The following is a 15,190-nucleotide window of genomic DNA, read 5'->3' as shown; positions in this document are numbered from 1 at the left end:
TGTTAGGAAAATATGTGGCGGCCTCTGGCACTGCAGGCAGCGCGGACAGATGGTTGCTTCAGCTCAGACGTATGAAGAGCAGCCCCAGCAGAATGGATGAATCAGAGTTCCACCAACTGTTATCTCTACAAGCCCGCCAAAAAAAAAAAATAAATAAACCCACTCTACATCTATAAAAAAAAAAATGTTGGTCTCCGTTGTTGCTGAAGTCGTGATGATGTGTGTGACTGGTGTTAATGTTGGTGTGAGTTTCAACAGACCGCCGTCGCGTGAAATGATCAGCGGATTCAGAGTAACGGTCGTTCCACGCTATTGTTTGTTGTCAAAATGACTACATTTGTTGTACTGACACTACACTGCACAAATCATTCGAGTGCTATATATATATATAGAAAAGCTTAACTTTATATATATATATATATATATATATATATATATATATATATATATATATATATATATATATATATATATATATATATATATATATATATATATATATATAGCACTCGAATGATTTCTTAAATGCATTCTGCAGCTTCTTTTCATTCAGGACAGCAATGTGCGCGTGCCCCTGTGCAGTTGTCCATCAGCAGGTGGATTTTGGAGAAAGGTAGATTCTGGTCTGTGATCCGTCACCACACGTAGAGGCGCGGATTGGCTTGCTTCACGCCCGCGGAGCTCCAGGTCCCTCCTCCGCGTCACAGTCCTGCCTGCGCTCTTCTTGTAACGGTGCGCGCTCTCTGTTACGCATCTCAAGTTGTAGACTAGAGGAGACTGGATAAGACGCACAGGCGGTGAAGAAAGTGGGGGGGGAAAAAAACTCGACCCGGTTTCCAGAATTGAACAGGGGAATTGAATTCAATCCACCTGGAGGGAGTTTTGTTCTTTCCAAGTTTGTGCCATTGAATTGGGAGACCAAGCGCACCCAGCAGTATGCAGTGCAGTCATGGCAGGCAAGGGTAAGACCGTCGTGAGGACGCTGGAGGATTTAACGCTCGATTCTGGTTATGGTGGAGCCGCGGACTCGGTCAGGTCGTCCAGCGTGTCGCTGTGCTGCTCTGACACGCATCCGTCCTTCCCGCATGGGGGCAACTGCTGGCATCTGACGGAATCCATGCACAGCAGACAGAACAGTTTGGACACGGTCAACACAGTCCTGGCGGAGGACACGGAGATTTTGGAGTGGTCCGGTCAGTGCGCCAAGCTGCCTGAGCTGGAGGACACGCCATGGAGCCTCGGCGAGGTGGAGGGCGCCCTGAGGAAAGACGAGGAGCTGATGGTGGGGGACCCTCCGCCGGAGGTCCTGGCGCGGATGTCCACGCTCGTCAGCCGCGCGTTGGTGCGCGTGGCCCGGGAGGCGCAGAGGCTGAGCCTGCGCTACGCCAAGTGCACCAAGCATGAGATCCAGAGTGCCATCAAGCTGGTTCTCTCCTGGACCATCTCAGTCAACTGCATCACGGCGGCTCTCAGCGCCCTGTCCATGTACAACATGAGCACTGGGGACAAGTTCAGCCGCGGCAAGTCGGTGCGCTGCGGGCTGGTCTTCTCGGTCGGGAAATTCTTCAGGTGGATGGTGGATAGCCGGGTGGCGCTGAGGATCCACGAGCACGCCGCTATCTACCTCGCTGCCTGCATGGAGAGTCTGTTCAGAGAGGTTTTCACCCGGGTCCTGCGCAGCGCTCTCGTGGAGAGGGACAACGGGATTCCCAAGTTTACCGTGGAGTCACTGGAGCAAGCCATCAACCAGGACTCGGAGATTTGGGGGCTGCTTCAACCCTTTCAGCACCTCATATGTGGCAAGAACTCGAACGGTAAGAGACTCTCTAAATCTTGACTCACTTAGTGATTCAAAGGTCTAAGGGGGTCCTATCAACCTGGTTAAATCCATTCTTGGGTTGTGACAACACAGAGCAGCCTTGAAAGCCGGAAAGTGACCTGGAAAACAAGGAGTTGTTTGCAATTCCAGTCCACCCTGAGCCAAATGGAGACATCTGAGTGAAATATATAGTTTGTTTTTTTTCCTGTGTCGTGTGCTGGCCCTGTTGCTGAAGCTATTACTCTGACTGGGAGGTGTAAGCTGTCAGTGTGGGCTGCTCCTCTTTTCCTTGAATGGGTTGGCTGACTCTATGAAGCTGAGTGAAATCAATATGAATTTGTCTCACTGAGTGCCAAATTGTCCTGCGCGGTATTGACCAAAACATAATTATGCTGTTTGTGATAGGGATAACGGACATATTCAGAAAAGAAAGTGGTTTTCTTGCAGGCACATTCACTTCTCCTCTCAGCTTCAAAAGATCAGAAACGTTACATTTCTAAAGTGCTCTTAACTTTTATGTGGAGCTGCAAATTGTATATTTGAGTATCAGTTATTATCTGTTCTTTATGCCCGCCGTGTCTTCACACCAACAAGGCACAACTTCTCATTTGCATCCGAGTTTCGGTGTCAATCCTAAATCTTTATTACCCTACCAACTGACCTCAACACTGACAACCATTTCACCATCAAATAAACTTTCCTGACGGCAGAACTGATTTAGATTCTTGCTGGCAGATAGGAGGACGCCTTCATAATTCTGTAAACAGCTTCTTCCCCTCGGCCGTCAGACTGTTGAATTCGTGAACAGCCTTGTTGTTGCTTTGTTGTATTTTATTTTATTTTATTTTATTTTATTATTTATTTACTTTTTGACTGCACGTTATTCAAAACACTTTCTGAGTCAGTGGGCTCCTCACTGACCATGGCAATAAATTTGATTCTGATTCTGATTCTGATTCTTACATAAGAAACGAAATAAAAAAACAACATTTTGCCGACGTCTTGTGACTCTTTATCTGGCAAATATGCCTACTATTTCTCGATTAACATAATAACAGGTGTAATTTTTCCATCAATACTTTCACACATTTGCAGTAAAGAGGACCAAAGAAGGACATCAATCTGAATATTTAATTACAGGTTTCACTATGTTGAACTGTTTGCCATGTTTGTTTGTCCTTAGTCGATCAAGATTATTATTTATTTATATATATTTTCAGTCAAAGGTGAGCTCCAACATAATACTTGTGCATTATTGTTATCAGCTGTATGCCAGCCTTGGTTTCCCAGTTATTCCTACCATGCAACCAAAAGGATCTGAAAAGTTTGTCTAAAGATGATAAAATGTCTAAAGATGATGAAAATGAGTTGAGTTTGGAGACATGTCTCAAAGTATTCAAGTCCATGTTGAAGCTTGCCGTGTCTTCCATCGTGAATTCAACCCGCTTCTACATGTAAGGTGTGAGACAACATAATGGAATTGGATCTCCTGGTGCATGCAGTGTATTAAATTAGCTGAGTAGTCTCTCATCTCCCTTCTTTTTTCTCCGTCTTTCACACCATCTTTTTTATTGTGCTGGCTACTGGCGACGCACTCTGTTTGCTTATTTATTCCCAATGTGCTTTTTAATAATCTCAAGCACATGACTCTGCCAAATTCACCATTGTTCAGTTTGTTATTGTCTCCTCCTTTCCAGTGGATTCACAGATGAGCCGGCAGATTGCCACCACTCTGTGCGACCGAATTTTCTATGGCAGCATTTTCATGAGAACAAATGCACTTCCTTCTTTGCTTTTGGGAGCCAATGATCATCGATTTCAATATTATGTGAGGCAGTTTTACTCAGAATTTTATGAGCTGCATCCCATTAGAGCTTCCCCTTCAGTGACTGGGGAAATATTGACTTTTATTTCATCTTGGTAATTTCCCTGGTAGTGCATCCAGAAAACACCTGACCTTACTTCGGACTAGCAGACAAGCCTGGATTTTGCTGGAGTTATTGCTAAGGCCACTGGAGCATGGCCACTTTTCATTTCTGGAAATTAGGCGAATGCAGTGGGTCAAGATGAGATGTGGTGAGGAATGAATTGGAGATATTGAGGGGGAGCCGAGTGTGTCAGGAGAAATCAAACCGCTAGTTATTCTGCAGGAGGTAGACATGGAGATAGGCCTGAGGAAGGTTCCTCAGAGATATAATTACAAGCTCAGTGCTCTTTAATTAACACTTACTTATCTGGTAGTCATTCTGATTGAGAATTAGCGACAGGAAACAGGAGAGAACTGCCAGCTAATTCATCCCATTCATCTAAAATGTTCGTCAATGTTCAGGACATACAAGTTTTTCACTTCCGATACGATACCGATATTGCAGACTTGAGTACCGGCCAATATCGATATTGATGCGGAACGATATAAGCAGGAATTATACATACTTTTATTGCTTATTTTGTAGTGTGTAATGCTAGAAAAACAATAACAAGAATACAATAGTCAGCAACAGTTGGTATGAGAAAAACTGACTAATTTATTATAGTTTAACCTGCAAAATAATATCAACAGAATTCTACAATTGAATCAAATGAATAAAAAATGAAAATAAATGCAGTAAAAACATTGTCTCTTAAAACAAAATGGACCTTTTTGTAAATCAACCACTCACAGAGGTTTGTTGTTGCTTGCCAAAATCCTCATCCTGCTGCTTGTGATGCTTCTTCAAATGAATGACAATATTGGTCCTATTAGAAATGTTAGGGTCTTGTGCCACCACGGGAAACTTGTGCATGACAAGTGTTGTACACAGCTGCAATGTGTGCGCTATTTTATGGTAGACTATTGCCATGCAGCCGTCATCATTTCCCCTGCAGTAGTGCATGCACATTTTTGTTGTGATCCAGTCACAGGCTCTGCATGCTGGATTCTACTGGCTGTTCTGCAGCTACGTCTAAACCCCAGCAGCAGTATGAGGCTTCATAGCTTGTCGATATTGCAAATGATATTTTTTGACTGATATCGGCTCAATATCAGTATGGGATCGGGACACCCCTAGTTCAGTCGTATGTGGTTGTGGGGTTTTAACAGTTTGGTTTTAACAGTTAATTTAGTGGTCAATGACAAAAAAATGCCAAAATGAAACGCAATATATTCTCAAGCTCAGGTAAATTAATATCACGTTCAGCAATATTATTTATGTTGTGATATATATTGTCTCAAAAAATGATTTGGGATCAGTTATTTACAGCAAAAGATATGAATATTTTTGGCACTGTTCTCATTAAGTCAGCAATATTGGTACCTCTGCTTTTTAATTTCAAGCTGTCGAAAGAAATAAATCTAACAAATGAGAGGCAAATTTCTTCCTGTATGGCGGAGATCAGAACTACGCATTGCATATGATTTACTAAGACTGCGTGGACGTTCTGAAACAGGAGCAGAGTGTTGGATGACATGTATTTAAATCAGCCTTGTCGAGTTTGCAGAGACACAAGGGCATGAACGCAGCACTGTTAGGTGCTGTCCTGGGTGCTGACAAAGGCCAGGATACTTGAGTTATGAAAATATATATGAGAACATGGGAAAGTTTTGGGCTCAAGATTGATTCACAATGGGTTCAAGATTTAATACTCTTCACTCTGTGTTTGGCAACAGCCTCATAAGATCTTTGAGGAATCTGGTCCATGAAACTCAGCACATCTTGATCTATTTATTGAGCTTTGTGGAAGCGACTGGTTATTCAAACATACCCAGAGATTTTGACCCAATATCATAGCGGGTGGCAAAAAAAAAAAAAAAAAAAATCAATGCAAACTGGAGGTCAGTTGTCCAGCCCAGATTGCACCAGATTATCCATGTCCTGGACAGGCAGGCATGATACAGCACAGCACATCTTACATATTTACATATTTCTACCGGAAGGAAATGCCAAAATAAGTAGGTTTGGTGACAAAACTTTAAAAAGACGCATCATTCCTTTGACCCACAATCCTCCACTGGCTCTACAGGGGGAACCCCCCGGTTCAACTGAGAGATGCAGTCTCTCCAGTGAAGCTTTGAAGTTTGTGCCCGGCACACCTCACTTGGGAGGGATCCAGGAAGCTTCCAGGCAAGAGACAGCTCGACAAGCTTCTGTTGTGGAGGAGCAGCTCCTACTCCGAGACATTCTCACTCTTAAGACGTAGCATATTGACGATCTCTGAGGGGACTTATGCGTCCATTGGTAGGGTTTGCCATTTGGCTCAAATGCACCTGGTAAAACCAAACTTTCTTCTTTGACATTGAGGACTTTCAGTCTCATTCTGATGTTTGCATTCTGTGCAACTCCATAATCATCTGGGTTATGGTGGATTGAAAAAAGTCGCTTGTTTCTTGGTTTGTTTTCTATGTATCAAGTGGAATATTATGTATTGTAGCTGTGTCACCTTAATTGTGCCTTTCCTTCCCATTGTAGAATGAGGTCATTTCTTGAAACAGCCATGCGTCTCTGATTCATGCTGCTGGTGGTTTGTTTCCTCGTGGCTCATAAAGAAAGGGTATTTCAAAAGTGGCAGAGTGAACAAAAGCCCTGACTCACTGCATGTTCCCACCAAGTCTTTGTGAGAGAACAATAATATGTTTATATTAAAATAGGTTTTGCACAGTCAACACATACATTTATGCTTAGATGGCTCACATTTGACTTGGTATGGCATAGCAAATGTATATTTGCGATTTTTCCACACTAACCTGACACCAGACTCCATGGTTTATACATGACAGACACTGATTCAGGTACTGATCATGTACTCTGAAAGATGCAATATATTCTGGTCTTTAAAGTCTGACATTTTTTTTTACCTGTGTTACAGCCAAAGAAGTAGCCACGCATCATAGTGAAAGATTAATTTTAAAAAGTCAGTCGCACATGAAAATGAACTGAGAACACACATTAGAATCAGAAATCAGGAAACTGTTGGAAGAAGAAAGAGAAATATTTCTCATCCCAAGATAATATGTGAGCTGAACCTATACAGTGACTGAACAAAGAACTCACTTTTAAGCAGCTTATGACATCAACTGTTCAGCAGTCACGTGCATTTTTTAGTACCGTGGTTTTCTCATTACACTGAATACACTGAATATAAAACGCATATTTACCGTAATTTCCGGACTATAAGCCGCTACTTTTTTCTCGCGGTCTGAACCCTGCGGCTTATAAAACGATGCGGCTAATATATTGATTTTTACAGGGATATTCCAATCAATCGGCCACCGATTATGAAAGGCTGAACTCGTTGTGATCTGTGAATGCCGACCACTGCCTGTCATTGCCATCCCATCACATGTGACAGCAGCCGTTCTGATGAGGCACCGCCCGCGGTTTGTGATGCGTCCGCTCCTCCCTCCCGACTCGCCACTCGCTTGGCAACGGCGTGTCTAATGCGGAAGCTTTTTTCAGTCTGTCGTGTAAAGTTTGCATCCTGCAGCACATGCACGTTAAAAGGCTTCAATGCCACGAATTCAATACGATATTTAAAACACCAGCACTTGACGGAGCACAGAGAGTTTTCTGGTGCTCATGAAAGTGAAACTGCAGGAACCAGAACACTCGCCGGTCTGAGCGTGACGTTCAGAACGCGAAGCATATTGCCCGAGAAATAATCATTCATTCACCGCGCCAGATGAGCAGCCTTTCTCAGGTGTCGTTTTACGACGGGATCAACCACAGCCGAATCCGCTGCAGTCTTGTGTGTGTCAGATGCAGCATTCGCGGTCCACCACCTGAATCTGAAACGTTTGCAACCGTCCAGAGTGAGAACTTTCATGAAAGAGGTTGAAGACACCGCGCTGCTTCAGCTGAGTGCTCTCCCTGTCTCTCGGAGCATCCCGAGTTTTTACAGTCTAATGAGCATGCTCTTTGCTGGCAAAAATATTGAGCTTCGTCACATCAAACCGATGACATCACGGGCGTTTTATTTACCTTTAAAACGCTCAAATTGCGCTGTTTTCGCCCGCGTGCCTGCAGCTCTGCTAACAGAGACGATCTACTGGAGGATGAAAACAGCGCTTTCTGAACACTTTAAATGTAAATAAGATGTGAGGAGTTCATGACTGGAGTTCAGAACATTGGCAAGATTGTTTCATGAGTCAGTCTCGACACTGGACCCCGTTTTCAAAACTAGTACTAGAGGATCGCTAGAAGTGATTCTCATGCATTTTCTGTGGCGCAGACAGCAACGGTGCACCCGCGGCTTATAGACTGGTGCGGCTTATTTATGAAAAAAATCCATTTTCCTTCTTAGATTTGGTGGGTGCGGCTAATATTCCGGTGCGCTGTAGTCCGGAAAATACGGTACTCCGCATATCTGCAGGTTTGGATGATTGGCATTACTTTCTGCTAGTATAAAAGCGATTTCAATGGTGATGTTGGACTGACAAAACAGCCTTCACAAACAAGACTGAGTGATGATCCTGACTAGCAAAGTACAAAGGTCATGCATGCTTCTTTACGCTTTTCAGACAAACCCTTCAAAACACCATCTTCAACTCCTGAAAGTGGAATTGAGCTTAACTGCCTTACATCATATGCAGTGCTTCTGTTTACTCAAACCACTTGCAATTTGTCAAAGAAAGAACCCTTCAAGACTCAACAACGTCTGTGGGATATGACACAAACAACATATTTCTATCTGCGTCGGGTAAGTAACAAAAAAGCATCATGAATGTAAAAGTCAAAAGGGCCTCCCCATGCACGGCGGGTTGATCTGAAGGCTGTTTTTAGCCTAGGTGTTGTATCACTGTGACGGGAACGGCTGCCGCTGACTGTTACAGCAGCGTTTAATTAATGGCAGGTCAGTTTCTGGCTGTTCCCAGGTGGTGATGGGAAATGAAGCTAGTTGCTCAGGGGACAGCCATCTGCTGCCACACTGTCAAAATAGGCCAATAGGATGTGTGGTGAAATGTCAGTCAACACACACACACACACACACACACACACACACACACACACACACACACACACACACACATATATATATATATATATATATATATATATATATATATATATATATATATATATATATATATATATATATAAAAATTGTGGACAAAACACAAACAAGTATTAGCAACACATAGTGGATTAGTGGATCTTCAAAAGAATCACTCACCGGAACACTCGAACACGTCACCTCCCTTTTGGAGATGATCAAATCACTGCAGTCTACAATACACAGTCTTGGTCGCTTGACGTATAGTATTTGGCTCTGCAGCCCTCAGCTTGATGATCACTGGTTCAGATGCAGATCTTGACTCAGCTGTGGGGTTTGCTGTTGCTGTGTTTGTCCATATGTGTCCTCTGACCCTAAACTACCTGGGATAGGTTCCGGTCCCCTCTGAACTTGTTGAGAGAATACGTGTCTTACTGTAAATTCCTTATTATTTACGCCATATTTAAACATAAATTATTTTAAATACATTAAATTCCTTGGAACGTATACTTTAAGGAACGTTGAAACACCTTAATCACCTGCTACTTTATTTGCGATATGAAATGTAGTGAACCACTCATTTGAATTTAAAGCGAAGATAAAAAAAAAAGGTTTCGTGAATCTAAACCACACGTTATTAGGGCGACCAACTGGTGACTAAGCTAATATTAGCATTGTTATTAACAGTACAGACATGTGGGTCAGTAAACCTCCCTCTCTTGTGTCACTATGTGTGTCTGTAGACTTCTCTGTGCATGTTCGCCACTGTCTAGTTGCAGTCAATAAAAACTTTGTTCACTCACCTGTTGGTCAGTTGCTCGGCTGTTGATTTGGGATGCTGTGAACCACCTTGACTTGCAACAACTTGTGCTTGTTGTGATGCTTCTGTCTAGCCAGTTATTCACAGGTGGATCCGTGGGTGATAAATGTACCGATCACTATTTTTCCCTCTACCTGCTCAAAGATCGTCTGTATAAATCAAGAACTATGTTTTTCTGAGTTTTATATATATAAGTAGTAACAGTCATGAGAGCTAACTAGACATAAAAATATGACAAGAGGACCCTCGATAGCAAAATATTTGATGGTTGTATTCAATTTATTGTGACGGGCAGCTGATGAAAAAAAACATTTTTTCATCAACTGACATTTTCTTTATCAGCTCACCATTGATTCCTCACATAGAGAAACTTTCAGTTTGTAATCGTGGCCTTTCATTATCCATCAGACTGTCACGCTAGGATGATACATATTGAAACCAAAACGGGGACGCCTCTCCCTCTTAGTGAGGTCTATAAATTGCAGAAGCTACTCATTTTGAAACAAACAAGTGGTGAGTCAGGAGTGCTCTTCGACAAATTGTCTCTTTCTACAGTACATACGAAACTCTGACGGGGGTTTTCTCGGATGTGCTTGGTCAATGTGAGTCAGGTTGAACCTGCTTTGCGTCATCCCAAGGTCTTGGTGAGAAGTCAAGACGGATGAAAAGACTTTTAAATCACAAGATGAATCACTTTGTCTTAAAGGATCAACACAGACAAACAGACCTTTGACGTACCAAGCTGACAAATGTACATTTGTATGACTGCATTTGTGACACATGCTTTTTCAGACCGTATTTTTCATTTACACCTTCATCGATCTTAAAAGAAGCGGTAAAAAAAATTGCCTCTGAAGTTAGCAATTCAGTGGTTCTTCAGTTGTATATGCTTTTTCATCTCAGAAATGGTTATGAAACACCTGAAACCTCAAGTGTACTGCACAGAGAGACATTACTAGATCTCTGATAATGCGTGTTCGTTTTAAGCGTTGTCAGATCCTTTATAGAATCTTATGCCTCCTCTTGGGTTGTGGGACAGTTGACCACAGACGTGACAAACCCATATATTTTCGGTCCTTCAATCGTAGCGTGCAGGCAGCTGAACTTCTAGGCGCATGTACCAGACGTCCCAAAGTCATGTCCCGGAGGAAATGCCTGACAAACTTCAATGTGGATGACCAGGAGGCTGCAGCACAGATATCCTCAGCAGAAACTCCTTTATCATGAGTGGAACAAGAGAGGACTCTGTCCTTGCAATCGACCTTGAGTTGGCTGATCCACCTATGAAGTCTCCTCATGTTGAACAGAACAAGTCTGACAATGGGATGCTGACATGAGATCCAAGAGAACCACCGCCGACATTGTTGACGTTATTGAATGCTGCATGGAATCGAGTTGAGATGTTGCTATGAGGATGGACTGGATGTCGAGGACAGGTCTTTCCTTCTGTTGAGTCGAGAGGAACTCCAAGCTACATCGTCTGCTAGCAGGATATCGAGGAGCTCTTCACTTCATTCACATGAAAACCTGCTTAGTATAAACTACAACTTCTTTCTGACGCATACATCATAACCCTCCTCTTTGTGAAGGTCGGGAGGCCAGGTATAGGGACATGAAAATATGTATTCGACTGATCCTCTGGGATAATCCAGTTGTGCTAGAACGACCGCCCGATCTGCATGGGAAACTTGACACAAGATGTGCAGAACCATTCATTACATGCTGAGAGGTTGCTGAAGCGGAGGTGGAGGCCACCTATTGGGGCATTGCCACACTGCCCCCACTAGACAGCAAGTGCATCATTATTGCAAAACCCTGATAGAGGGTAAAGCAGGCATGAAGCTGAAGCTTAGTCACACAAACAGATACACCATGGAGATGCTAAAACAATGCTTCATTGTCACTTACCTGTCCTTTCAGTTTTGTGTAACAAGGAGTTCTTGCATAACTCTCTCTAACTGGCCTGTTTTTTCTGTGATGGAGCCGCATTTTCCCAAATTGTCACATAATTGCAAAAGCGAAAGTGAGCCGAGGCGTCCAAAAGTGCAGGGGTGTTCGTATGCATATCCTGCATTGCCAACTTTATTCACACAAGCGCTCATTCACCTATGGTAACACACACCTACACAATATGCCATCGTGCTGCATTTCAAGTGGAAATATTCTCCTTACACTTACCAAACAGCCTTTTCTTCACATAATCCATTCCAATACCCACACGAATGTCTGCCTCACTGTCATTTATGTACTGTACATTGTGCGTGCTGCTTTTCTTCTCTGTCAAGCCTGTGTTCACCTCATGTCAGAGAGATAACCAAGGAAAGCTCTGTCTGTGTGTTTACATTGCAATGATTTGTTGCCAAGGTAAAACAAAAGCATGGAAAAAGGAAAATTATAGCTCTTTTCAAACCACATACATTTCTGGTACTGAAGAGTAGCAAAGTACTTGGCAGTGAAATATTTCTGGATAATACGTTTTATAAACATGGGATGGTCCAAGCTGATGTTTTGGATCAGTATCATGTCCAATATGGGCAAAAAAGGGGATTATTCTTATTATTTATTTATTATTTTCACTTCCGCTAAGACATTTATGTCATCATAAGCAGGGTTTTATCCAGTGCCTAAACAGTACAGGTGCCCCCTATGCTGGGATTTTCCCAACGTGTGGGGAGTTTTCCGCTCATTTTGTCAACGTGTAGTAAAGTGTGACTCGCAATATCACTGCTGTCAGATCAAGAGGATGCTGCCTCATGGATGTATCCTCTTAAAGATGTCATTTTCCTAACCCCCATCTGGTTCCACATTTGATTTATTGATTCTGGTGAATGTCTTCCTGGCATGGAGCAATTCCTGAAACTTGTATTGAATGCAGTTAATAACCATGAGAACCCTGTTGCAGCAGCTTTTGCAGATGGAGTTGACATTTGCACCCAAACAGAGCTCAATTCAAACTCCAGTGAGGGACTAGAAAATGAAGGACACCTCTCTCTGCCAGTGCTGGTGGGATCAAGGATACCACCAGCCCTAACCCCATAACAACAAGACCAAAAATAAGTATTTTTTTTGTCTGGAGGAATTTGAGTTACACTAAGAAATGTTATTCATTCACTTCACCTGATATTTTGATCCTCCTGCAGATGTGTGAAGGTGAGTGGATCTCCTCTGTAGGGAGAGTTTGACTGGCAACGGCTGACAGATTTTCTTTTATCCATCTCTGCTGGAATTGAAGGTTGTGAAATCCTGCAGGAAACTTCAATCATGGCTTCATTTCCAGTCGACACCGACTCCCAGCACCCCTGGCGTCCCCCTGGGATGCTCTGGCAGAGGGCGAGAGAAGGGTTTCACCCTGGCTTTTCTCAAGCTGCTACCATTTTCAGTGTTGAGACGGCCTCATCAATCTGAGCACCCTCAAGAGGGGAGAGATAGAATGCACGGCTTTAAATGCCCCAGCGGAAGGATTTAGCTTATCCATGTTTTACCTCTGCAGCGCTGGTATATTTATGTGCAGGTGAACCTTCATTACAAAGGTGAGATTGATACAGATTTGTGGCAGGGACCTGCTCTGGGAGAGGGATTGGATGTCAAGACATTCATTTATTTTAAGCGCTGAAGCGTTGAGAGTGATGGCCGTCCTTACACGCTGGAGCACTTGTGATGAAATAATAGACCCATTCTTGCAATAAATAGAAAACACGATATCAGATAGCAAGATAACAAGATGAATTCAATACAGCAAAGCAAAGCCTCTGAAAACACAAAGTGATCGTGACATGTTCACTGTGAAGTAAAATGCAATGAATAATGTCAGAGAAAAATGATTTTAAATGTCATCCATACACTGCCAGTGCCAGGAGCCTGACTATTTACGATGCCCTTTAGAAGGTGGAGCACGCGCTACACAGAACAAGTGTGTAAACAAGACCGGCAAATCGACCCAGTGAGACTCTTCTATACATACTGTTGACCCTGCTGGTATTACCCCTCCCCAAAAAAAGGCAAGTCACACTCCACTTCGAGCTCTTAAACGCTTCTTCTGGATTCATTAGTGTTTGAAAAAAAAAAAAAAAACGCAAAGATGAAACAGTGGATGAGCGCTGGCTACAGAATCAGGGGAGTTCTTACATGTTGTGATGCAACACTGAAGCAAACTTGGCCGTCTACTTTCTGTATAGATCTGTGTTCACCATGGTGACATTAGAATCAAATACTCTGACACAGTAAATTCAATTCAAAAAGTGTCCCCGGGGTGATAGATGATGTGGAATTACGCTGCCTGAGCTGCTTATTTTTAAACTGGGAGATTAATGGATCCCGCAGTGTTTTTCCCAACTTTTCTGTTCAACTTGGTGTAGCGCTGTCATTACAGCCTGCGTGACTGTTGATAATCAGGTGATGTTCTTTCCTTGTTGTGTGTTCGTCTGCTCCGTCACTTATTTTGTCACCAACTGATCATTGAGGTTTACAAACAGCCGACTGTGGGTTCCGGACCATCAAAGGAAGTAGCTGACGTTTGGTCTTGATCAAACGTCAGCTTTGATCACGATCCTTAAGAAATCTAAATGTGATGAGTAAAGGACACGAATATCAACAGTCACATCCTGTCTCAAAGATGATGATGATAAATATAGTATATAGTATATACAGTATATCTTTTTTTCTGTTGGCAAATCTATCTATCTGCATCATTCACGTTTCACAAACTGGATTATATATATATATATATATATATATTATAAGTAGCCACCTTTGGTAGATGTCACAGCTGAACACACACCTGTGGGTTGCTTTCACTCTTCTGTCCATTTCATCCCAAACCAGCTCAATGGGGTTTAAGTCTGGAGACTGCTGGCCACTCCATGTTTATATACATATATATATACATATATATATATATATTAAGGTTATGAATGAAATTCCATGCTGTCTATTGTGGTAGCTTTTTAGTTTTTTAGGGTTGAGAAACCAACCATATGATGAAGACTCCTCTCCCATGAACTAATATTGAGATTTCCCTTTCAAATGATCTCTTCCTCTCAACATTTCATAAAGCCAACAGCATATCTAATTAATATTTTGGTCTCTACACTCAGTAATTAGCACTATTCCGTTTTTGACTTTCTTTTTTTTTTTTTTCCTGAGCCAAAGTACAGTAAATCACTGTTAGGACTAGCTCTGACTTGGCTGTCACACACCCACTCACCCCCATCAAACCCACGTGTCATTGCTCACTGCAGTTGCTATGCTTTTGTGTTTCACTCTGCTGGGTAGACACATCATCTATCAAAAGCAGGGAACAATGAGCCAAATTCTGATTCATTATTAACTTTTCAATCAGTTTCACACAAACAACCGGGACTTTATCATGAACAGAGATGACACACCATCAGAGATGAGGAAATACAAATAAAAAAAAAATGTATTAAAAGGTATATAACTACAGCCAAGAGGAAGCATTTACATTTAACCTCTAAAACTGGTTATGCTTATTTCACTAGTAGTGCTTATTGGCTGGACTTCATTTGTTGTTGTACGTTATGGATCTACCCACCCGGTCAGGAGGAAGATTTGATTCAACTTTAAAA

The 15,190-nt window shown here is 42.4% G+C and overlaps 1 protein-coding gene across 2 annotated transcripts in view; it reads left to right on the top strand.

The window, feature by feature from the left end:
- Window positions 1-726: 726 nt before the first annotated feature.
- Window positions 727-15,190, top strand: part of LOC128756824 (ankyrin repeat and BTB/POZ domain-containing protein 3-A) — a 147,100-nt gene continuing 132,636 nt past the window's right edge. For both annotated transcript variants that reach the window (XM_053861547.1, XM_053861546.1), the window contains exon 1: window positions 727-1,814. In XM_053861547.1, the coding sequence (XP_053717522.1) occupies window positions 950-1,814 (865 nt within the window). In that variant the 5' untranslated portion in view covers window positions 727-949. The remainder of the gene's footprint in view (window positions 1,815-15,190) is intronic.

The sequence above is a fragment of the Synchiropus splendidus genome, chromosome 4 (genome assembly GCF_027744825.2).
Source record: "Synchiropus splendidus isolate RoL2022-P1 chromosome 4, RoL_Sspl_1.0, whole genome shotgun sequence".
Taxonomy (NCBI): Eukaryota; Metazoa; Chordata; class Actinopteri; order Syngnathiformes; family Callionymidae; genus Synchiropus; species Synchiropus splendidus.
This window is presented reverse-complemented; position numbering and strand designations above follow the sequence as displayed.